Below are 24,061 nucleotides of genomic sequence, written 5' to 3'. Positions count from 1 at the left end.
CCTGTCTTTTTATAGTTCTGCGCTTTAATGTTGGGAAACCAGGATTCGCCGAGTTATTTGACATCCACTGGGGTTTCGATGGCCTCAGTGATCCTACCTTACGGAACTATTGTGAAAATGTAACAAGGATGTGATCCGATTACAAATGCAGACTTTGATCTTAAAATTTTCAAAACTTTATTAGCTAGTAATAAAAAGTGCAAAAAAGTACAAAAAATCTCATTTCAATAAGAAATTAAATATTTACATAATGATTGCTGAAGCAATTCTCATCCAGTACAAACTGCAGAATGTTGCTTGTGGAAGACACTGGTTTTACAAATTTCCCCATTATTAAAAAATAAAATTCCAAGAGATAAAAAGTACAATGTTTAAGATCATTGTATTTTGAAAGACACGAAGTAAAAACAGGCCCCCGTAGAATTGATCAGAAGCACAAAAATGAAAGTAAAGATACTTTAAATATACAACCTTAAATATCAGGCAACATTTTCAAAACACCCTGAGGACAACTACAATTGTTAAGAAAAGCGTTTTTGGTTTTTAATACTGTCGATATTTTTGCCTAGTCCTTTTAAAAGCAGAAAGTAGTCAGTCCCCTACGCCGAAGGGAAAGTGGAGTAGTACATGGCACTACTGGCGTCGGAAAGGACTGAGGAAATCAGATTGCTTTCTGCAGAAGTCAATCCATTTGGATTTGCTTCTGGTGCAGTATAGGGAAGTCCTGCCAGATCAGATCGAGAAACCGAGGTGAGGTATTGCTCAAACTCATTGCGATCCACATCCGCCAGAAGATCGGCCTGGCTGAGATGCTCCAGGTTGTCCACATGATGCGGTTCAGGTGGTGGAGAGAGTTGCCCTACATGCACATGCTGGGGCCGCTGGCTGTTTGACGAGCACATCGGGCTGTAGTACATTGCTACCACATTGTGGCAAGAGCTGAGCACCCCATGGAAACCACTGCCGTGTCCCATCTGATCATCCTGGGCAAGCCCCAGCTCAGCTCTGTGCCTTCGGAACATGGCGATTTGGTTTTCCTGGACAGAGTAATCGGGATGATGGTGGTGGTGGTAACCAGGGCTATTCCCGTAAGGCATCATTTGGCAATCTTCCTGCAAATGTGGAGGGAAAAACACGGAATTTGCTTCGAGAACGTCCAAAGGCGAGGTCTCCGGAGTTGGCAAGCCGAAACTGTCCATACTGGTTGCCATGGTTTGCGCTTCCCTGTAATGGCTGAGCTGAGGAATCTGGTTTTGGAGACAGTAATCGGTGTCGTGGTACGTTAGGTTCAGGTTTCGGTTACAAACGCGCCCCTCATTGCCCAACTGTTGCTCGGAGATGCTGTGCATCAGGAGACCCGTGTCGACCCGCTTAATTCTTTTGATTTGCTTCCTCCGCCTGGGCCGGTATTTGTAGTTAGGATGTTCTTTCATGTGCTGGACCCGAAGTCTCTCTGCTTCTTCCACAAAGGGACGCTTTTCAGCCAAGGAGAGTCCTCTCCATGATTTACCTGCAGGTACACAGTATAAATAAACGGTGAACAGTCATTATCGAACAAATTTAAACCTCACGTAACAAGGCGGAATCAAATTTCACATAATTACATTTATCTGGTAATTACTACTTTATTCAACTCAGTTACCCGGAATCCCACCTTTCACTTACTACTGCGTAGTTTTGAGATACTGTATAAACTTTACACTGTATAATGAAAGGTGGATCATGTCGCACATTCACTGTATTCACGGATGCGGCAGTTTGAAATATCCTCCAGACTTGCGCTTGGGACAAAGTAAAAATCATTGTCCAGCTTCGATTTAAAAGCGGACTTTCCCAGCACTTATACTTACCCAGCATCTTGCTGAGCTCGGCGTTGTGCAGGTCCGGGTTTTGTTGAGCGAGCCTCTTGCGTTCGTCTTTTGCCCAGACCATGAAGGCGTTCATGGGCCGACGGATGCGGTTTTCAGACTTGGATCGGTTGGCATTGTTGGCCGGATCGGCAGAGCTGCCAACCTTGGCATCCCCGAGAGAACTCATGGAGTCAGCCCATTGACAGGATCCCATCGCCGGCAACATCCCCGCCATGTGGCACCTACTCTGAGCCTGGTCGTCACTGGCGTAACCAGCATCAGGGCTGCTCATTCCTGGTGGAGTGGAGTTGTGTTTGGATAGTGAAGTACAATCTGACTCCCTTTCACCACACTCACCCGCTGGGCAAGGCACGGCTCAGCAACACACACACTGCACTCACAATCACCAATTCTCCGCTTTAGATGTTGCAAACTTTTTGGCAACTGGGCTTGATAAATACAACGGCGGCCAATCAGAAATAAGGGGGCGTGGCTTTTCCGGGAAAGGTTCGAGGGCGGAGTCTGAAACTGCCAATCACCGCCCACTCCCCGGAACCTGACACCTCCAGAAGATGAATAGTGATTTCTTATGGAGATTTCCAAATGTTTTTCAGACAGTTAATAAGCAACTTTTTCCAGCAACGTATCTTCAAGGCTGTCTAAACATAATTTTATTCACAAGAGTCAAGAAAAATATCACAGGCGTTTGTTACGACCCAGCCTGCTGCAAGAAACACCTGTAACTTAAATTATTTTCAAATATAAATCGCCAATGAATAGGCATTGCAAAGGAATGATTTGTATCCTCGCCCTTAACTGATGCAAATATACTGTATTAATTTCTAGACTGACTGACCGGCTGCGTGTTTGCAACTTGATCGGCTTTGGGATGAAATGCTAGTTTTATAGCCCTGGGAAAGTACCGCATTTCTTGAAATAAAGTGTCCCGTTTTATTCCAGAACTACCACCGCCAATCCACCCCCTAACCCTGCAGTTCATTCTCAGTGTTTACAAATCATTGTGACTATTTTTAAAAACTAAACAGAACGATTGTGTATTTGTACCATAAAACACACCATGTCCCCATGGGAATCAGCTCCGCTAATAAAATTGAACTACGCTTTTAAACTAAACCTTCCGAAGACCAAATACTGATCTAAAGCAGAATTTCAATGTAAATACTCCAAGGATTAATCTGTTACTTTTGATCAGAAAATAAATAATTCGTTCTCCTTCCAATACTTACAGAGCATAACAGATTTCAGGCTAACTAGGAGCACTGTCTATGTCTCAGGTACAACGTCAAAGCAAGCGCGACCCTTTTTGGGAGCAACTCTGCTTTATTCACAGGATCCTCAATCCGCATCTATCCGTATTGCACTACTTGCAACAGCTGTCGGAGGCTTTTACTTTCAATGCAAACGTTTTCATTTAGGATCGTATTTTTAAGTTAACATCTTAAATTGTTTTGATTTCATCTGAACGTTAACTTCATCTTATTTTCGTTCAGATCGAATCAAAACAATGATGTTGATTCGTAGAGTTAAAAGTGTTTAGCAAATTAGATGTCTGATGAGATCAAAGGATTTCCTCAACATTACAGTTAAGGTGATTAATCTGATGTTCTGTTTAAAAGTTGACGAGTCAAAGTGTTAGTTGTGAAGATGTTATTTTTGAGTTTAAGTATTTGAATCGAAAATTGAATTGTACTTTGATTTAAAAATGTGCGGAGTTTGTTTTTAACAATATATTCTGTGCATTAGAGAGGAAAGTGAAAATATAAATCAACTAAAGACCGCAATTTATTCCTAATAAATTCATTGAGTAATTAATTCGATTTTCTATAAATTTGGAATCGGTAATGCGAGGTCTTGGCTCGTGGGTGCACTCCCTACAAGCCTTCTCAATTCGTTGTCAAATAGGTTTAGAAACATACTCGATGTCCACTAGCATGCTTGGAATCTCAAAATCACATGTTTATGACAGTATATTACTTCCAAAAGAAAGGTAAGAAGCATGCTAATTACCCTCTATCAGTGCTGGCAGTGCGCCCTATATCTTTACCTTACCTTTGCTTTGTAACAGTTCTGCAACAACAATATCGACTTTTCGTATTTAAAATGTTTTTGCGAACTTGTGACAAAACAGAGACGATCATGTGTTTAAATATCTCAGCTACCACTCGGAATTAAAATCTATCCTCCCCATAAAAACAGAAAATCGCACAAACCGGTGGCTAGCAAATGTAAAATAAAAGGTATTCCTGTAACCGAACTTTTAGGTAATACTTTTGGAATACAAAAGCAAATTGGATGTTAGTTAGATGCACCATGGATATATTGCCAATTTTATTCAATATTATAGTGTTGCCTGTGTGCATACGTGGGGGAGGAGGGGAGGGGGAAGTTATACAAAGCAAAAATGAAAAGCCTTGTGTGAGAATGCCAATATTTTTTCAGCACTGAAAATCTGATATGATTTCCTGTCATGCCTTTGGCTGAAGTTATGTACCAAATCTGACCTCTTAATTTACATCTCGACGAGGAGTCACGTGTAAAGTATAAATAATGTTAGAATACAAATGTTTACCGAGAGCCGTTATTAGTTAAAACTTTGTTCGAGGCTCTGTTGCATAGACACGAGTTTTTTTGTTTATTTTTAATAGACTGGTTTCATTTGTTAACTTGTTTGCCTTAAAATGAATGGCTTGTCATACGCTCAATACTGCAGAACAGTAGGGAAGATAAATCTGATTTTATTGCGATCAGATGTAATAAGATATAACACTGGCGGAAAGAATGAATGGTCCTACATCTCCCGACTCCTTCGAACGAATCGGGCTGAAAGCGGCATTAAAAGGAACATATCTGCTCATTTGACTTTAAAAAAAAATCCAGAACAACGTTTTCATTTCTATTTTTGTTAATTTGTAAGATGTGTTATCCATGCACTTTCTAATTTTCAATCACGTTGTTAATTTTCTTTAAAAAAAATATCGAACTGTTCCTCGGCAGTGTTAAGTGAAAGTGTTTCAAGTCGGTGGAAGAACCTCAACAACATTAATATCACACCTGTAACATCGAAAACATCCCACGCAGAGAGGGTTAGATAAAAAGGAATAAAAGAAAAGAAAAACAAATAAGGTTGGAGAGCTAGGAGGAGGGCTGAAAGATTGAGTTTTGAGAGGGTTTTTAGGTATAGAAAAAAATTGACAGGGCGAAGAGGCTTAAGGAGTAAATCCCAAAGAGTGAGGCTCAGGGCACTGTAGGCTCTGTTACCGATGATAGGGCGAAGAGTGCACACAAAAAGGCCATTGTTGGGGTTAATGGTGCGGAAGGGAACATACAGATGGGGTATTATAGTGATAGGATCGGGACAGGCCATGCTAGGAATTGAAAGCTAGGGTAAGGAACTTAAATTCAATGGATTGGGTACCATGAGGATGGCAGCGATACGCCGGCGCATCTTAGTGAGGCTGGGTGTTGAACAAGTTTTGCGCCTAAGAGTAACTGTAGCATGGCTATGGGTTTCACCAGCAGTGAGATAAGAATGGAGATTGACAGTGTTGTGCAGGTGGGAGTGAATAGTCTTGGTGATGGCTAGAGTGTGGGGCTAGAAACTCGATTGAGGATAGAACAGCAACTGGTAATGGTAGTGGAATGGGACCGGTGCGAAGGACAGGGGCTTTAGGTGGGTGCCAAAAACGTTTGGCTTCCGTCCTCCCCAAGTTCAGTTTGAGGACGTTTTAATCATCCAGACCTTAAGTCAGGCAGGCAGTCCAGCAGCACGGAAATGGTCATGTGGTTACTTGAGAAGAAGAGTAGTAATAATAGATTGCTATTAATATTAATGATAGCTGGCGAATTTTGTTAACTATACTGGGTTGGTTTATTTACAAAAAAAAGAAATAGCTGGAAATAGCAGGTCGACGTTTCCGTTTTGCTTTTCAGATTTCCAGCATCTGCAGTATTTTATTTTTTTGTTTATTCCGTGTTTTTAATTTCACATTTATTCCAAACAAATGAAGTGAAAGTCTTCATTTAAACGTTGTATTAAAATTAGGAGAGTAGGATAAACACGAGACCCAGGGGACATTTTCCAGTTTCCTAAAGATCAAAGACTAAATTTTCCTTTCGATCAAATGGGATTTAAGTGTCTTCTAACTGATATTAATAATGTATTCTGAGCAACTATGAGTTCTATGTGGTGTCGAGTAAAACATTGCCCCTTATTGTATTTAATTATGTAAATCGTTCTGGTCGCCAAAGAAGCTCAGGCTGACCACTTTAGACAATTGAAAAAGATAAGAAATGAGTTTTACCTGATAACGCTATCTTACACCTTCCATATCAGACAAACTCCGCCACACGTAATACATTCAAATAGGGTTAAAAACCACAATCAATTTTTTTCTTTTTAAAAAAGTTTTATTTCAATGATTCTGTATTTCTTGTTCCTTTCGTTAATTTGTCTACAGAAAGTAATTCTCCTTCCAATTTTCTTATGCACGATATTATTTACCTCACTATGTTCGTTATCTGCTTCACTATCTCCTTGACTTCTCTTTAATTTCTTGTTATATTTCTCTATGTCATGTGCTGCATTCGCCGTTTCCGGAGAGGTAGTCAGCACTTTTCTCTGTTCCATATTTAAGTATAATTTGAAATTGTAACTTTCTAGAGATATTACTTCAAATATTTATCCTTTCTGTAAAATCTCTGTCCCTCTCTCAAGCAATCGTTTAAATGGGACTTACTGTTAACCTGTTACCTTGTGGTGATACATGAGATTTACCTTCAGTCTCCGGGTACAACCTGCATTAACAATTATCTATGTATATAAAAATATGCTCCTTCATAGGGCCTTTATAAGGTCCAAATATCAAGGCGGGTTGAACAAAAAAAAATGTGATGGATAGACATTAGTCTTCACTAACCGAGATCATTGGGAACTGATTGTATTTTGGGTGAAAATCAGAGTTTGTATCGGAGGCAGGTTGCTGGTTATGTCTGAAGCAGCCACCCCTAGGCGTCTCTATTTACTTCCCATCTTTAACATTTACAATCGTGCAAAACTTTTGCAGCATTTCCGTTCAGTATCAAGAATCAGTGTGATTTTGTTAAAAGACAACGGCCCGTGTAATATAATCGAGTTTTGAAATTGAGCATTTAAAACTATTTCATATCAACAGTAGCACAGTCTTTGACGAATCGATGCCATTTTAAAATAGAACCCCTCCCTACGTCACTTTAAAACAATTGTCTGCGAGCAAAGAATTGATTTGGCCTCGGAGCATTTATGTGCAAAACATTACAATAGTCCGGTCCTGCCCTTTTGCAAATAATACAGCAATGGACTAAACAAAAGCTTACATTTGTAAAATGCTGCAATTCCAACACAGATTTAGCCACATATATTGGGCGATGAGATGGCTCAGGACTGGGATTAAAAAAAAGCAAACAGCAAGAGCTTTGGAAGTGGACTTGCTGACAGCCTTCTGATGTCCACTAGGTAGGCATACCATTACATACAGGAGAATGTTTTATGTTCATGCAAAACACGAGATTGATGTTCTCAGTGGTCAGCTGCAGCGTTCTAAATTGAGTCAACCTACCTATCTGCATTCTGAGTCACAGATTAGGTAAATGTTTACAACTGAAATCTTTTCCCCTTAGTCACTAGGTTATTTATTTATCTATTTATTGCAGGTGCTCACATGTTTAGATACTTTTTTCAACAAACTTTAACTATAATACAGTTACCGTTGCACTTTGGTGTTGATGTGAATGTGCAATTCTAAGTAGTAAAATGCAAGGGAGCTACAGATCCACTAGCAAATTCAGATGCATTTGGTTCTCGGATTTTTACTGGGAGAACTAATTGGGATTCAGTAACCTGTAAAACGATAATAAAATCATGTAGTTGCCCAGAAATTGCTTACCTGAAATGTATAAGTGGTTAATTCAAACGTACGCTTGGTTAATTAAAGAGAATGATATTACGGTTTATAATTAGAATGCTTTGTTGCTGAAACGGCATGCCATTTGGTGATTGATTTGACACGTAAATGTTCTCAATTACACATGTGCGGGATGTTCCTGTGTAATCGCTCACAATGTATTGACTTGATATAACGGACCTCACCTAACAATTAACAAAATTATAAGTGGCAAACTTGTCTTTAGGCTGGAATAGTAATCTGTGATACCTGGGTCGAATTTGTTTTGTTTTATTATTCGTTCACGGGATGCGAGGGTCGCTACGTTCGACCAAAAGAATCCTAACGTTGATGAATGGATTTAATTTACATTCACATGAGAAGTCGCAATGTCAGGCTCCTTATACACCCGACACACATCATAACCTTGGTAAAGTAGGACTTGCAACGCAATTAATTCTTCCGGACCCTGGGAAAATTCTGTTGCACTAAAATCTTACTCCCAATATCTGTACAAAAAAACCTCGTAAAGTGAACCAGTTTTTGTTACTTCAACAAAGTCAGTCATTTAACCCACACATGGCAGTATAGGATAAGTCTTGAGCGGACTAAGCTGGAATATGTGGAAACTGAAAGTCCATTTGAAAAGGTTACTTTACCCGTGTTGGTACACCAGCTTCGAGATTTTTTCGAAAGGACTTCAGGAGCTCCCCAGTAATTCTACTGGTTCTTTCACAGGGCGAGTTGGGACCCACCTCAACTAAAGGTCCTGGACAGTGAGAAGGATCTCTTTCAGGAAAATTAGATCAGTTGAGTTAAATTGTAGGTGTTAACTTTTATTGTTATAAAACACGTACACTACCTAACGCAATCAGCTTCCCAACAAGTCCACCGAGAAATACGAATGTAGACTTCAAAGGTAATGTAATACAGTGTAATAGGGCAGTTACAATTAATAATCAGCCATTTGGATTGACTTCTAGGGAAAACACATCCCAAAATAAAGGCGAACTGAAGCAAGAATTTTTTTCTTTGATGGGAAGCCAAGAATAGGCCTTTTCACTATTTATCTTCTCTTTCAATTAGGTAAAGGAAAGCTTCAAAGTAACTTGGGGAGTCATTAGGAATGGACCCAGGATAAAACCGTTGAGCTTTTGACCCAAGGAAGAGGGAATAAATAAAAGGGATTAAAATGTATGTTTGTCTGATATGTAGCGAGTTGAAGTTCTCAGGACGCGAGGCGTTTGTCTTTGCGTTTTTAATTTTATTTTCTAATCTATATTTTAATACTATCAGCTGAATCTGATAAAATAAGCATAGTTAAGACATTGCGCACAATATTGTTGGTGGTTGTAATACAGAAATATTAATTGTATTGAACACAGTGCAATGTAGGTAAATGTGAATACCGACCTGCAATCGAAGCTTGTGACTGTTTCTACATTCTATCGTATTTATTGATTAAATACACGAAACTATTATCTATGCTAAAATGTGACTGCAGACTTTCCGCTGCCTAATGTCTTTATACACAGCTCATGGGAAACCGAAAAGTCCTTTTAAAGTCCCTTTGAAAGTTCTCGAAGCGCCACGCTAAGGCTTAGACGTGGCAGCATGAAGTGTACCATTCTGAACGCGGCTCAATATTTTGTTGGATTGTAGTTTTCATTTTTTGCTTTCTGAGGGTCGGTTCGTTTTGAAGTCAGGTCATTGCTTTTATTTGGGGTTATCCCTGTCTCTTTTTCGGGTACCCAATGTGTGTTTTTTATTTGTTCTGGGGGTGTAAGAAACCCCAGCTTTTATTGTCCATCTCTGTTTATACTGAGAAGAGGTCGAGCATTTTTTGGCAGCAATTGCAAGGTCACTCCAGATAGTGCGGCTACTATCACACGTAAAGAAAGAGCTTGCCTTTGTATAACGCCTTTCATCAGGGCATCCCAAAACATTTTACTACAAATGAAGTACTTTGAAGTCTAGTCACAGTTGTAACGTAGAAACCACAGAAGCCAATTTATGCATGGTAAGGAGATAATGACCATGTAATCTGTTTCAGTGATGTTGATGAAGGATAAATATTGGCCAGGACTATCCTTCAAATAGTGTAATGGAATATTTTATGTCCACTTGAGAAGGTAGAGGGAACCTAAGTTTATTGTCTTATCTGAGAGATCACACTTCCCACAGTGCAGTCTCTGGAGTGGGGTTCAAACCCATAACCCTCAGTGGGACAGATGCTGCCACTGACACCTTAGGCCAGACCAATAGGGATCACAGGCTCTCTTCACCCAAAGGAAATTACTGAACCAGTGGGATTTCTACAACGATCCAGTAGTTTTCATAGTCATTTTCCTTTCCATGGGGTGAGCACGCAATTTTCTAATTTCACAATTTAGTATGGTGGGATTTGAATTTATAACCTCTGGGTTGCTGGTCAGTACAATAATATGTTACCACTTACCTTTTAACAAACTCTGACTGTCATATATCACAGGTCTTGTTCTTGAATCTATCTGTTAGGATCCCAGATCAGGAGGTTAGAGAATATTTGTTTTAGTTCTGTGTAGCACAATGAAAACCATCAAAAAGTGCTCATCTGTGTCTTTCAGGTTATCTAATTGACATTATCTCATGTTGCATTTATGGGTGCAATTGCAACACATTCACATTGCCAGCAGCTGAACTCGTAGTAAAGCACTCTCAATTTTGCTTTAGGTTCAGAGAGACAACTAATATAGGCATTTGCTATAAAAACAGAAAATGACAGAAATACTCAGCAGGTCTGGCAGCACCCATGGAGAGAGAGAGACAGAGTACATGTTTCAGGTCTGTGACTTTTTGTCAGCACATCTTGGGAGAGAGACACAGAGTTAACACTTCAGGTCAATGATATATTATTAGATCTGGGAAAAGTTAGAAATGTAATAGGTTTTGAGCAAGTGAAAGAGAGGAAGATGGAAAAATAACAAATTGCAAGGTCTAGAATAAAATAAGCCTAAAACCAAAACCTGAAAAGAAAAAGGTAATAAAATGGGGGTAGAAGTTACTATCTGAAATTGTTGAACTCAGTGTTGAGTCCAGAAGGCTGTAAAGTGCCTAATGGAACGATGAGATGCTGTTCTTTGCGCTTATGTTGAGCTTCATTGGAATACAACAGGACAGAGGACAGAGATGTTAGCACAAGAGGAAGGTGAAGAATTAAAATGACAGCGACCAGAAGCTTGGGGGCATGATTGCAGACTGAATGGAGGTGTTCGGTAAAGCAGTCACCCAATCTGCGTTTGGTCTCCCCAATGTAAAGCAGACCACATTATGAGCAGTGAATACAGTATACTAAATTGAAAGGAGTACATGTTAATCACTATTTTACCTGGAAAAAGTGTTTGGGACCTTGGACAGTGAAGAGATAGGAGGTAAAAGGTAGGTGCTGCAGCTCCTGTGCTTGCATGGAAAAATGCCATGGGAAGGGACGTGTTGGGGGTAAATAAGGAGTGGACCAGGGTGTTGCATTCTAATGAAAGTTCATCAACCTGAACTGTTAACTATGTTTCTCTCTCCACAGATGCTGCCTGACCTGTTTAGTATTTCCAGTATTTTCCATCTTTATTTCAGCATTCCAGCATCCACAGTATTTTGCTTTTGTACTGGTATTTGCAAACTCCATTCTGAGTTTGTTGGAATTCTTCCGCATGGTGACAGCATGATGTATGCAAAGAAAACACTTTAATTAATTTTGCTGTCATTAAAATATTATTAACTTTATGCTCAGGAATGATTTTAGATATGATCTGAATTTTGTCCTTCACAGCCCTACTTAACTTTGCTCTTTGGAACCTGAACTGCTGAAGTTAGTATTTACATTGCTATCTTAGACCTACAGCTCTAACCTTAAACCATTAGATTTAACTTTTGAGTCTTCAGATTTATTGGATTCAACATATGAACAGATGAATTAGGAGCAGGAGTAGGCCACTCAGCCCCTCGAGCCTGCTCTATTATTCAATAAAATCATGCTGATCTGATTGTAACCTCAGCTCCACATTCCCGCCTACCCCCGATAACCTTCCACCCCCTTGCTTATCAAGAATCTATCTAATTATGCCTTAAAAATATTCAAAGACTCTGCTGCCACCGCCTTTTGAGGAAGTGAGTTCCAAAGATTCATGACCCTCTGAGAGAAAATATTTCTCCTCATCTCTATCTTAACTGGGCGACCAGTTACTTTTAAACAGTGGCCCCTAGTTCTTGATTCTCCCACAAGAGGAAACATCCTTTCCACATCCACCCTGTCAAGACCCGTCAGGATCTTATATGTTTCCATCAAGTTGCCTCTTACACTTCTAAACTCCAGCAGATACAAGCCTAGCCTGTCCAACCTTTCCTCATAAATCAACCTGCCCATTCCAGGCATTAGTCTAGTAAACCTTCTCTGAACTGCTTCCAATGCATTTACATCCTTCCTTAAATAAGGAGACCAATACTGTACACAGTACTCCAGATATGGTCTCGCCAATGCCCTGTATAACTGAAGCATAACCTCCCTACTTTTGCATTCAATTCCCCTTGCAATAAATGATAACATTCTATTAGCTTTCCTAATTACTTGCTGTATCTGCATACTAACCTTTTGCAATTCATGCACTAGGACACCCAGATCCCTCTGCATCTCAGAGCCTTGCAATCTCTCACCATTGAGATAATAAGCTTCTTTTTTTATTCTTCCTGCCAAAATGGACAATTTTACATTCTCCCACATTACACTCCATTTGCCAGATCTTTGCCCATTCACTTAACCTATCTATATTCCTTTGTAACCTCCTTATATCCTCTTCACAACTTACTTTCCTACCTATCTTTGTGTCATCAGCAAATTTAGCAATCATATCTTTGGTCCTTTCATCAAAGTAGTTTATATAAATTGTAAAAAGTTGAGGCCCCAGCATTGATCCCTGAGGCACATCATTTGTTACATCTTGCCAACCAGATTATGACCCATTTATGCCTACTCTCTGTTTCCTGTTAGCTAGCCAATCTTCTTTCCATGCCAAAATGTTGACCCCGACACCTTGAGCTTTTATTTTCCGCAATAACCTTTGATGTGGCACCTTATCAAATGCCTTCTGGAAATTTAAATACAATACATCCACCAGTTCCCCTTTATCCACAAAACATGTTATTTCTTCAAAGAACTCCAAAAAATTTGTTAAACATGATTTCCCTTTCACAAAACCATGTTGATTCTGCCTGATTATCTTGAAATTTTCTAAGTGCCCTGCTACAACATCTTTAATAATAGCTTCTGACATTTTCCCTATGACAGATGTTAAGCTATTAAGGCCTGTAGTTTCCTGCTTTCTGTCTCCCTCCCTTTTTGAATAAAGGAGTGACATTCGCTATTTTCCAATCTAATGGAACCTTCCCCGAATCCAGGGAATGTTGGAAAATCAAAACCAATGCATCAACTATCTCACTAGCCACTTCTTTTCAGACTCTAGGATGCACTCCACCAGGACCCAGGGACTTGCCAGCCCGCAGCTCCAGCAATTTGCTCAGTACCACTTCCTTGGTGATTGTAATTTTCTTGAGTTCCTTCTGTGTATTCTGAAATATCCTATTAAATGTCTGCTACTGCATCTCTATTGACCTATCCCTTAACCTACTTTGCAAGTTCACTTTTGCTATCTCTGCTTTCATGCCCTTTTAATTGCCCTTATTTAAGTTTAAAATACTAGTCTTAGACCCACACTCTCTCTCTCAAACTGAATGCAAAATTCAATCATATTATGATTGCTGCTGCCTCGGGGTGACTTCACTATGAGGTCATTTATTAATCCTATTGCATTGCACAATACCAGGTCTACTATGGACTTCGCTTTGGTCTTTGGTTGGCTCCAGAATATGTTGTTCTAAGAAACTATCCTGAAAACATTCTATGAACTCTTCATCTAAGCTACCTTTGCCCATCTGATTTTTCCAGTCTATAAGTAGATTAAAACTCCCCAGGCTTATCTCTGTACCTTTCTGACAAGCATCCATTATTTCTTCCTTTATATCCCATCCTACTGTGTAGTTACTGTTAGGGGGCCTGTACACCACTGCCACAAGTGACTTCTTGCCTTTATCATTTCTCATCTCAACCTAAACCGCTCTGCATCCTGGTTTCCCGACCTTAGGTCATCTCTTTCCATTGTGCTAATAACATCCCTAGTTAACAGATCCAAACCTCCACCTTTTCCAAGCTCCCTGTCCTTCCTAAATGTCATGTGCCCTTCAATATTCAGGTCCCAATCTATGCCATCCAGCAGCCATGCCTCTGTAATGGTTATCAGATCGTACTTATTTATTTCTATTTGTGCTATCAGTTCATCTGTCTAGTTTTGAATGCTACATGCATTCAGATACAGTGCCTTTAGTTTAGTCTTTTTATTATTTTGTAACCTCTAGCCTTGTCTGCTAATTTACTCTTAGATTTGTAATCACTGTCCCTTCCTGTCACGGTCTATTTTTATCTTTTCCCATATTAATACCTTTCTATCTTTCCTTGACTCTACTCTTTGATTTACCACACCTTCCCAAAGTTGATCCCTTGCCCCCAATATTTAGTTTTAAATCCTCTCTACATCCCTAGTTTGCGGCTCACTTGAACACTGGTCCCAGCACAGTTCAGTTGTAGACTGTCCCAATGGTACAGCGCCCACTTTCCCCAGTACTGGTGCCAGTGCCCCACAAATCCAAACCCATTTCTACCACAGCAGTCTTTAACCACGCATTCATTTCTCTAATCTTACTTGACCTACTCCAATTTGCATGTAGCTCAGGTACTAATCCAGAGATTGTTACCTTTGAGGTTCTGCTTCTCAATTTGGTGCCTAGCTCCTTATACTGACTATGCAGAACCTCCTTCCTTGTCCTGCCTATGTCGTTGGTACCTACATGGACCATGACAACTGGATCCTCCCCGTACCACTGCAAGTTCCTCTCCAGCCCTGAGCAGATGTCCCGAACCCTGGCACCCGGCAGCCTTCTGGACTCTTGCTCTTTGCTGCAGAGAACATTGTCAATACCCCTCACTATACTGTCCCCTACTACCACTACTTTCCTTTTTGTTCCCTCCCGCTTGAACAGCTTCCTGCACCATGGTGCCATGGTCAATCTGCTCATCCACATTAAAGCACTCACTCTTGTCCATACAAGCTGCAGCACCTCAAACATGCTGCTCAATTGCAAGGGCTGAGTCTCCTCCACTCCCACTTTCTCGATCCCCTTACCTGTCTGACTCACAGTCACACTCTCCTGTCCCTGACCACTGGCCAAAACAGATGACCCTATCGTAAGGGGTGTCACTGTCTTCTGGAACAAAGTGTCCAGGTAACTTTCCCCCTCCCTGATGCATCACAGTGCCTGCAGCTCAGCCTCCAGCTCAAAGACTCTGAGCCAAAGCTCCTCAAGCTGCAGACACTTACTACAGACGTGGATACCATGGATTGGCATGGCATCCAGGAGGTCCCACATACTGCAGCCAAGACACATCACCTGTCCTGCCATTTTTATTGTGTTAATTTAATTAAATTTCTTTTTTCTTAATTGATTTATAGTTTCCCTCCTTACCAAACTCCGTCACTTACCAAACTCCCTTCTTCACACTCTGTGCCCCTCAGCAGCACTCAGTGCAGACAAGCAGAAATGAGAGTCCCCTGAATTTATACTCTCTGAAAACAATGATGTGTCAGCTTTGCTAGAGCTCAGAAACCAGTTTAAACTAGCTACCTAATTAACTAGCTGCAGCTACTCTCAGAGACCTTGTTTCAAATTGTAAGAAACTTGACTTGCCTCGTAACTTAAGCAGTAATTTCAGTTAATTGCAAAATGTAAACAAAACAAAAACTAGACTTTAGAGAGATTAACCCTTAAAATCCCCTTACGTACCAAACTGCATTCTTCACACTCTGTGCCCTCAGCAGCACTCAGTGCAGAAACATCAACACTGTTAACCTGGTGGCAAAATGGGAACTGCTTAACTCCAAATTAAGGATGATATTTGGATGCACCCTAAGATTGCAGCTACTGGGCTGAGACAATTTAGGTTTCAGCTGAGTCATACCACTCTTATCCTGCATGACTGAACCATAAATCTGCTGCCCAGAACAAAGCTCCCAGAGCTCCTCTGTAAGAAATTGAATTTTAAATATTTTGGCAGTGTAAACTGCAGCAGCATTTGCATTGTTTGAGCATTTAAATAATTCAGGTATGTTTCAAAAATGCCCATGTGGTCCAAGGAACCTCCATAGAATCATAAAATAATTGAATTTTACAGCACAGAAAGAAGCCATTTTGATCCATCTGGCAGGTGCAGATGCTCTGAAAGATCCTATCCACTCCCGCTTTCCTGCCCCTTTCCCACCCTTTGAATTTGTCTTTTTTTTAATACTTTGCTTTTTTAAAAGCTATTCTGGATTTTGCTTCAATTACTGTTTCTGGTAAGGCATTCCATATCTGAACAACCCTCTGCTTAAAAAAACACTAACCTCTCTTCTTGTTTAGGTGATCATAAATTTCTGACTGCTAGTTACTGACTCATTGACCAGTGGAAACAGTTTTTACTGGTTTTCCCTATCAGAACCTCTCATAATTCTGAACACATCGATCACATCGCCTCATAATTTCTGTATTCTAATGAAAAGAGCTCAATTTTCTCTAGTTTCTTCTCATAATTAAATCTTCTAATTTTTGGCATTATCTCAGCAAAGCTATTCTGCACTCTTTCCATGGTCTTGTCCACTTTTCTAAAGCAGTGCATTCAAAATTGGACACAACATTTTAACTGCAGCCAAGCCAATGATTTGTATAGGTTTAGCATTAAATCTTCACTCTTGTACCTTATAATCCCATTTATAAAACCTATACTTCCATATGCATTTTTTAACAACTTCAGCAACTTGTACTCTCACTTTCAAAGATTTGTGTCTCTGAATCTATCCAGTCTTGATTTAACACTATGCTGGAGTTATACTCCATGTGGTGTCAAACTAAAATAATGCAAAACTAACTGCTTCAGGGATTCTTACACCACTTTTCTCTGGAGTCTGGCGGGCTCAGATTTATATTGCTACATAGTGAAACACCATAAGAGCAATGCTAAGATTATAGTGTATATCCCCTTGTACTGTACCTGCTGCTTAGGGAGCAGTGACTTTAACACTGCCTGGCTAAAACTGTTATTCATCCATCTAAAAGGGAGCTCTGTACATCTACGCATGCATGGATGAACAAAGTTGCCCTTTGTAGGCAGAAAGCACCAGAGAATGTCCAGAGAATGTGGCAGCAATATCTACATTATCTAAATATTTAAATTAGATGAGGTAGTTTTCAAAAGTGCCTAGTAGGGTTAAAGGGAATTCCTGGCAACATTTGTAAACCCAGCTTGACACCACCTCCATGCAGTATCAATTCCAAGCAGTGTGAAACTGCTTACTCCAGGGATTCTCACTCCAATATTACCTGGAATCAGAGGTGATCCTGAATGCAGAGTTATATAAATGCTCATTGTTGTTGTTGCTGTTGTTGTTATGCTGCAATGCTAGCATTGCTGGAAAGTGGAAACTGTTTTGCAGAGACACTAGCTGTAATATAAGCACATTTATAGGAAGCTCACAGCTGGAGAAATATTACATTGGTGTTAATGGGACAGAAGCATGCAGCAAAGACAAGAGGGTGCATCAAAAAGCCAAAATGATATTGAATTAAGGCAAAATAAATTTAAGGATTCCATAGATTTCTTTTTAAAGCACAATTTTATGATGCATGCTTTCTGTTTGTAAACTGTATGGAATTTGTTTGGTTTTGATATTGCAGAGATTTTGAATTGTGTATAACCATGAAAATCTTTATGTTAATGATTTAAAATTTAGCAAAGCAACCTTATGATTTTTTTGCTATATATGCTTTCATACCTTTTTAAAGTTGTAATTTACTGCAATAATTTTTGCAACTTAAATTGATTCATTGCTGCCTCCTCCTCTTGTTTTCTACTCTTCAGCTGTTGTTCTCAAGATACTGTCTTCCTACAGCTTGGGGAGAAGAAAATCTGGCTCACGTGCTTCATCACAGTTGTATGAACACTGCTTGGAAATGATTAATAAGAGTTTCTGTTCTTAGGGGGAATTGGTTTCCCTAATGATATTTGTTTTGTGAAAGATGCAGTGATCAGCTAACTGCAAAGAATTAGGAACATAGGAACAGAAGTAAGCCATACAGCCCCAAGAGCCTTTTCTGCCATTCAATTAGATCAATGCTAATCTGTACCTCAGTTCCATTTACTTGCCTTAGCTCCATATCTCTTGATATCCTTACCTAACAAAAGTCATGGAGACAACTCTTTCCAGTTTCTTCCACCTCCACCCAGAGCGAGGCAGCTGGACCCTGTTTGGTGCTTCCTGAAATCAATTTGGCTGAAATTGGAATTAGAGCATGGCTATCCAATCCGAACTTGACCAGACCCGACGACATGTGCCGGGTTGGGAAGGGTCGGGTCTCTCTTCCAGGTCCGGCATTAGGGCTCGGGTTGGGTCGGGCCAGGTCGGACACAGTGCTGCCTTTTGGTCAGGGAGGGAAAAGCTTCCAGATTTGAACAACCAGGACGTCAAGGCGGGAAACGCGCATCTGGACTCCACACTAGCCTGCAGTGAGCAATTCCATCCAAGGTAGAGCACAACCTCTTTAATATAATCAACTTAAAGAGAAACAGAGCTAACATTTCAGGCTGATGACCTTTCATCAGAACTGCCTGACCTGCTGAGTATTTCCAACATTTTCTGTTTTTATTGCAGATTTCCAGCATCTGCAGTATTTTGCTGAACTTGGAACCTCAGTAGCGTGGGGTTTCAAACATACATTCTACTACTCCTAACATGCCGCACCACTATATTTATACAATGAAAGGGAGGTTTATTTAGATTTTTCCTTGTTTTATAGGGAGTTCTGGCACCAACAGTAGTAGGTACATACAATGTGTGGAATTATTTGAACAAATAATTCTACTGGTTGACATGAGTATTCATTATTTGTGTACTTATTAGAACATGTGATCTTTTGTATTGTACAGTTAAGTATGCTTGTAAATATTCCATTTGAATAGGGAATTGCCATCACTGGAAAATCACTGGCAAAGGTTTATACCCGTGTTTGTAAATGGGGAGCGTGCTAATGTCTTACTTGTCTTGAAGATGCAATTAATTTTCCACTTTCCAGAAATAGCATAGGATTGCCACATCATTATTGTCTTGCCTGTGTGTGCTTTCACCTTGTCATAATGATAGTGAATATTTCAGGGTTGCATCCGTCCCCAGAATGAGGATGATTCTATTTTTGAGTCCAAGAGAAAGCAAAGATGTAGAAAGCTAGTCTGGACCAATCACTGTGAGCTATCACTTCTGTGGGATGATTTGTTTTTAACTAATAGTTTCCAATTTTTCAATGCATTGTATTAAAATAGACCATACCAGACAAAAATATACAGATTAATAAGTTGCATCTAAAATTCAATTTGTAAAACTTATCGCAGCAAATTACCTTGAACACCCACAAAACCCATGGAGTCACCAAACATGGTGATACAAAGCAAAATGTGATCTTATCCATTTCGTTTCATTATCACGCAATGCTGGGTGGAAATAAAACAGGCTTTAAATATTATGATATGAAAGCATGTTGTAATATCCTATGTTAACTTACCAATTAGTTAAAGAGGCCTTAAAAGAGATGAAGAATTGTATTGCTAAGTCTGATTTCAGATATTTTCTTAATAGTGTTGGATTCTATTATTTGACTCCTTACTCATTTTCTGCAATTATTGGCCATCGGATTCCACAGTGTTTGCCTTGAAGACATTTTTGCTGTAAATTGAGTTATTTTTAATGTGGATAACTAGCATTCAGGTACAATAAAAATGGTTGTTTTAAAGGGGGAATATCTTGATGATAAAATAATGTTTGATAAACTTTTTCTTTCATTTCAGCCAAGTGTCATTTTCAATATAATAACATCAGGTGCGAGTGCTACATTTTGGTACAAATTAAGGTTTGCAAAACCGTTTTCCCATGAAGACAGTAGACCTCTAACTGTTGATATTCATTTGTGCAGACAGTCAGTTCGTGTAAGACCGGCTGTTGATTCGTTATTGCACATTTTACACTATCGCACCAAATCAAGATCTATCCTGGTGTCGCTAAAGTGAATGAATTTGTTATTTAAAATCCACAGGTAGATCTATGAATCAACAAAAATATTAGAATTGAATGCAATAACAAAGCTGACCAATATGTGCTGTGAATCATAAATGAGAATGATCATTTCAATTTTGTGGCACAAAGAAACATAGAAAACATAGAAAATAGGAGCAGGAGTAGGCCATTCGGCCCTTCGAGCCTGCGCCGCCATTCATTATGATTATGGCTGATCATCCAACTCAGTAACCTGTTCCCGCTTTCGCCCCATATCCTTTGATCCCTTTAAACCCAAGAGCTACATCTAACTCCTTCTTGAAAACATGCAATGTTTTGGCCTCAACTGCTTTCTGTGGTAGTGAATTCCACAGGCTCACCACTCTCTGGGTGGAGAAATTTCTCCTCATCTCAGTCCTGAAAGGTTTACCTTGTATCCTTAGACTATGACCCCTGGTTCTGGACTCCCCCACCATCAGGAACATCCTTCCTGCATCTACCTGTCAAGTCCTGTTAGAATTTTATAGATTTCTATGAGATTCTCCCTCACTTTTCTGAACTTCAGCGAATATAATCCTAACCGACTCAATCTCTCCTCATACGTCAGTCCCACCATCCCAGGAATCAGTCTGGTAAACCTTCGCTGCACTCCCTCTATAACAAGAACATCCTTCCTCAGAAGAGGAGAACAAAACTGCACACAATATTCCAGGTGTGGCCTCACCAAGTCCCTGTATAATTGCAGCAAGACATCCCTGCTCCTGTACTCGAATCCTCTCGCTATGAAGGCTAACATACCATTTGCCTTTTTTTACCGCCTGTTGGACCTGCATGCTTACCTTCAGTGACTGATGTACGAGAACACCCAGGTCTTGTTGCACATTCCCCTCTCTCAGCTTTTAGCCGTTCAGATAATAATCTGCCTTCCTGTTTTTCCTGTCAAAGTGGATAACCTCACATTTATCCACACTATATTGCATTTGCCATGCATTTGCCCACTCACTCAACTTGTCCAAATCACCCTGAAGCCTCTCTGCATCCTCGTCACAACTCACCCTCCCACCCAGTTTTGTGTCATCTGCAAATTTGGAGATATTACATTTCGTTCCCTCATCTAAATCATTAATGTATATTGTGAATAGCTGGGGTCCTAGCACCGATCCCTGCGGTACCCCATTAGTCACTGCCTGCCATTCGGAAAAAGACCCATTTATCCCTACTCTTTGTTTCCTGTCTGCCAACCAATTTTCTATCCGTCGCAATATACTACCCCAATCCCATGCGCTTTAATTTTGCATGCTAATCTCTTACGTGGGACTTTGTTGAAAGCCGTCTGAAAGTCCAAATAAACCACATCCACTGGCTCCCCCTCATCAACTCTACTAGTTACATCCTCAAAGAATTCTAGTAGATTTGTCAAGCATGATTTCCCTTTCGTAAATCCATGCTGACTCTGTCCGATTCTACCACTGTTCTCCAAGTGCTCTGCTATAAAATCTTTGATAATGGACTCTAGAATTTTCCCCACTATTGATGTCAGGCTGACTGGTCTATAATTCCCTGCTTTCTCTCTACCTCCCTTTTTAAATAGTGGGGTTACATTAGCTACCCTCCAATCCGTAGGAACTGTTCCAAAGTCTATAGAATCTTGGAAGATGACCATCAATGCATCCACTATTTCTAGGGCCACTTCCTTAAGTACTCTGGGATGCAGACCATCAGGCCCTGGGGATTTATCAGCCTTCAATTCCATCAATTTCCCCAACACCTTTTCTCTACTAATACTGATTTCCTTTAGTTCCTCTCTCTCACTAAACCTTGTGTTTCCCAACATTTCTTGTACGATATTTATGTCCTCCTTTGTGAAGACAGAACCAAAGTATGCATTTAGTTGGTCAGCCATTTCTTTGTTCCCCATAATAAATTCCCCTGTTTCTGGCTGTAAGGGACCTAAATTTGTCTTCACTAATCTTTTTCTCTGCACATACCTATAGAAACTTTAACAGTCTGTTTTTATGTTCCCTGCAAGTTTGCTCTCGTACTCTATTTTCCCCTTCTTAATCAATCCCTTGGTCCTCCTTTGCTGAATTCTAAACTGCTCCCAATCTTCAGGTCTGTTGTTTTTTCTGGTGCCTCTTCCTTGGATTTAATGCTATCCCTAATTTCCCTTGTAAGCCATGGTTTGGCTACCTTTCCCGTTTTACTTTTGCACCAGACAGGAATAAACAATTAAAATAAAAGCAAAATACTGCAGATGCTGGAAATCTGAAATAAAAACCAGAAATGCTGGAAATACTCAGCAGGTCTGGAAGCATCTGTGGAGAGAGAAGCATAGTTAACGTTTCAGGTCAGTGACCCCTCTTCAGGAATAAACAATTGTTGCAGTTCATCCATGTGCTCTTTGAATGTTTGCCATTGCCTTTCCACCATCATCCCTTTAAGTAACGTTTCCCAATCCATCATAGTCAACTCGCGCCTCATACCTTCGTAGTTTCCTTTACAAAGATTCAGGACCCTAGTCTCAAAATCAGCTCCATCACTCTCCTTCTTGATGAAGATTTTTATCATATTATGGTCACTTATCCCCAAGGGGTCCCGCATAACTAGATTGTCAATTATTCCTCTCTCATTACACAATACCCAGTCTAGGATGGCCTGTTCTCTAGTTGGTTGCTCAATGTATTGGTCCAGAAAACCATTCCATATACACTACAAGAAATCTCTCCTCTACGGTATTGTGACTAATTTGATTTGCCCAATCTATATGCAGATTAAAGTCACCCATAATTACAGATGTTCCTTTATCGCATGCATCTCTAATTTTCTGTTTAATGCCATTCCCAACATCACTGCTACAGTCTGGGAGTCTATATACAACCCCCACTAACGTTTTTTGCCCCTTAGGGTTTCTCAGCTCTACCCATGCAGATTCCACATCATCAGAGCTAATATCTTTCCTCACTATTGCGTTAACCTCCTCTTTAACCAGCAATGCAACTCCACTGCCTTTTGCTTTTTTTCTGTCCTTCTTAAATACTGAATACCCCGGATGTTCATTTCCTATCCCTGATCACCTTGCAGCCATGTCTCTGTAATCCCGACTATATCATACCCATTTACATCTATTTGCATGATTAATTCATCCATTTTATTGCGAATGCTCCATGCATTAAGGCACAAAGCCTTAAGGTTTGTCTTTTTAACACTACTTGGCCCCTTCCCACTGTTTTTCACTGTGGCCCTGTTTGATTCTGACCCTTGATTTCTCTGCCTATCACTTTTCTTATTCCCCTTACTGTCTTTGGTTCTTGTCTTTGATTCCCCCCCTCCTCTGACTCCTTGCAACGGTTCCCATCCCCCTGCCATTTTAGTTTAAACCCTCCCAACCTTTCTAGCAAATACTCCCCCGAGGACATCAGTCCCAGTCCTGCCCAGGTGTAACTCATCCAGTTTGTACTGGTCCCACCTCCCCCAGAACCGGTCCCAATGTCCCAGGAATCTAATACCTTCCCCCTCACACCATCTCTTCAGCCACATATTCATCCGATTTATCCTGCTATTTCTACTCTGACTAGCACAGGGCACTGGTAGTAATCCTGAGATCACTACCTTTGAGGTCCTACTTTTCAACTTACTTCCTAACTCCCTATATTCTGCTTTTAGGACCTCATCCTTTTTTTTTACCTATGTCACTTGTACCAATGTGTACCAAGACCATTGGCTGTTCTCCCCCTTCAAAATGTCCTGTAACCGCTCTGAGACATCCTTGACCCTAGCACCAGGGAGGCAACATACCATCCTGGAGTCTCTTTTGCGGCCACAGAAATGCCTACCTATTCCCCTTACAATTGAATCCCCTACAACTATTGCATTGCCACACTTTTTACTCCTCCCCTGTTCAGCACAGCCAACCATGGTGCAACAAATTGGGCTGTTGCTGCTTTCCCCTGAGAGGCCATTCCCCCCAACAGTATCCAAAGCATTATATCTGTTTTGCAGGAGAATAGCCACAGGAGATTCTTGCACTGCCCGCCTAGTCCTCTTGCTCTGCCTGCTG

General features: G+C 40.3%; 1 protein-coding gene across 1 annotated transcript; it reads right to left on the bottom strand.

The window, feature by feature from the left end:
* Window positions 1–222: 222 nt before the first annotated feature.
* On the bottom strand, window positions 223–2,261 carry LOC137369579 (transcription factor Sox-17-alpha-A-like). Its single transcript, XM_068030871.1, has 2 exons — window positions 1,851–2,261; window positions 223–1,510 (listed from the first exon to the last, which is right to left on the bottom strand). The coding sequence occupies exons 1-2, from the start codon at window positions 2,140–2,142 to the stop codon at window positions 600–602; spliced, it is 1,203 nt and encodes a 400-aa protein (XP_067886972.1). The 5' UTR covers window positions 2,143–2,261; the 3' UTR covers window positions 223–599.
* Window positions 2,262–24,061: the final 21,800 nt, after the last annotated feature.

Source organism: Heterodontus francisci, chromosome 5 (assembly GCF_036365525.1).
Source record: "Heterodontus francisci isolate sHetFra1 chromosome 5, sHetFra1.hap1, whole genome shotgun sequence".
Taxonomy (NCBI): domain Eukaryota; kingdom Metazoa; phylum Chordata; class Chondrichthyes; order Heterodontiformes; family Heterodontidae; genus Heterodontus; species Heterodontus francisci.
The sequence above is the reverse complement of the archived record's forward strand: the minus strand, read 5'-3'. Positions and strand labels throughout refer to the sequence as shown.

Bases quoted from the DNA above. Each gene is read 5' to 3' on its own strand.
- LOC137369579 (XM_068030871.1), bottom strand. From the start codon at position 2,142: ATGAGCAGCCCTGATGCTGGTTACGCCAGTGACGACCAGGCTCAGAGT. The intron at 1,511-1,850 runs GTAAGTATAAGT...GTGTACCTGCAG, and splicing joins CGAGCTCAGCAAGATGCTGG to GTAAATCATGGAGAGGACTC.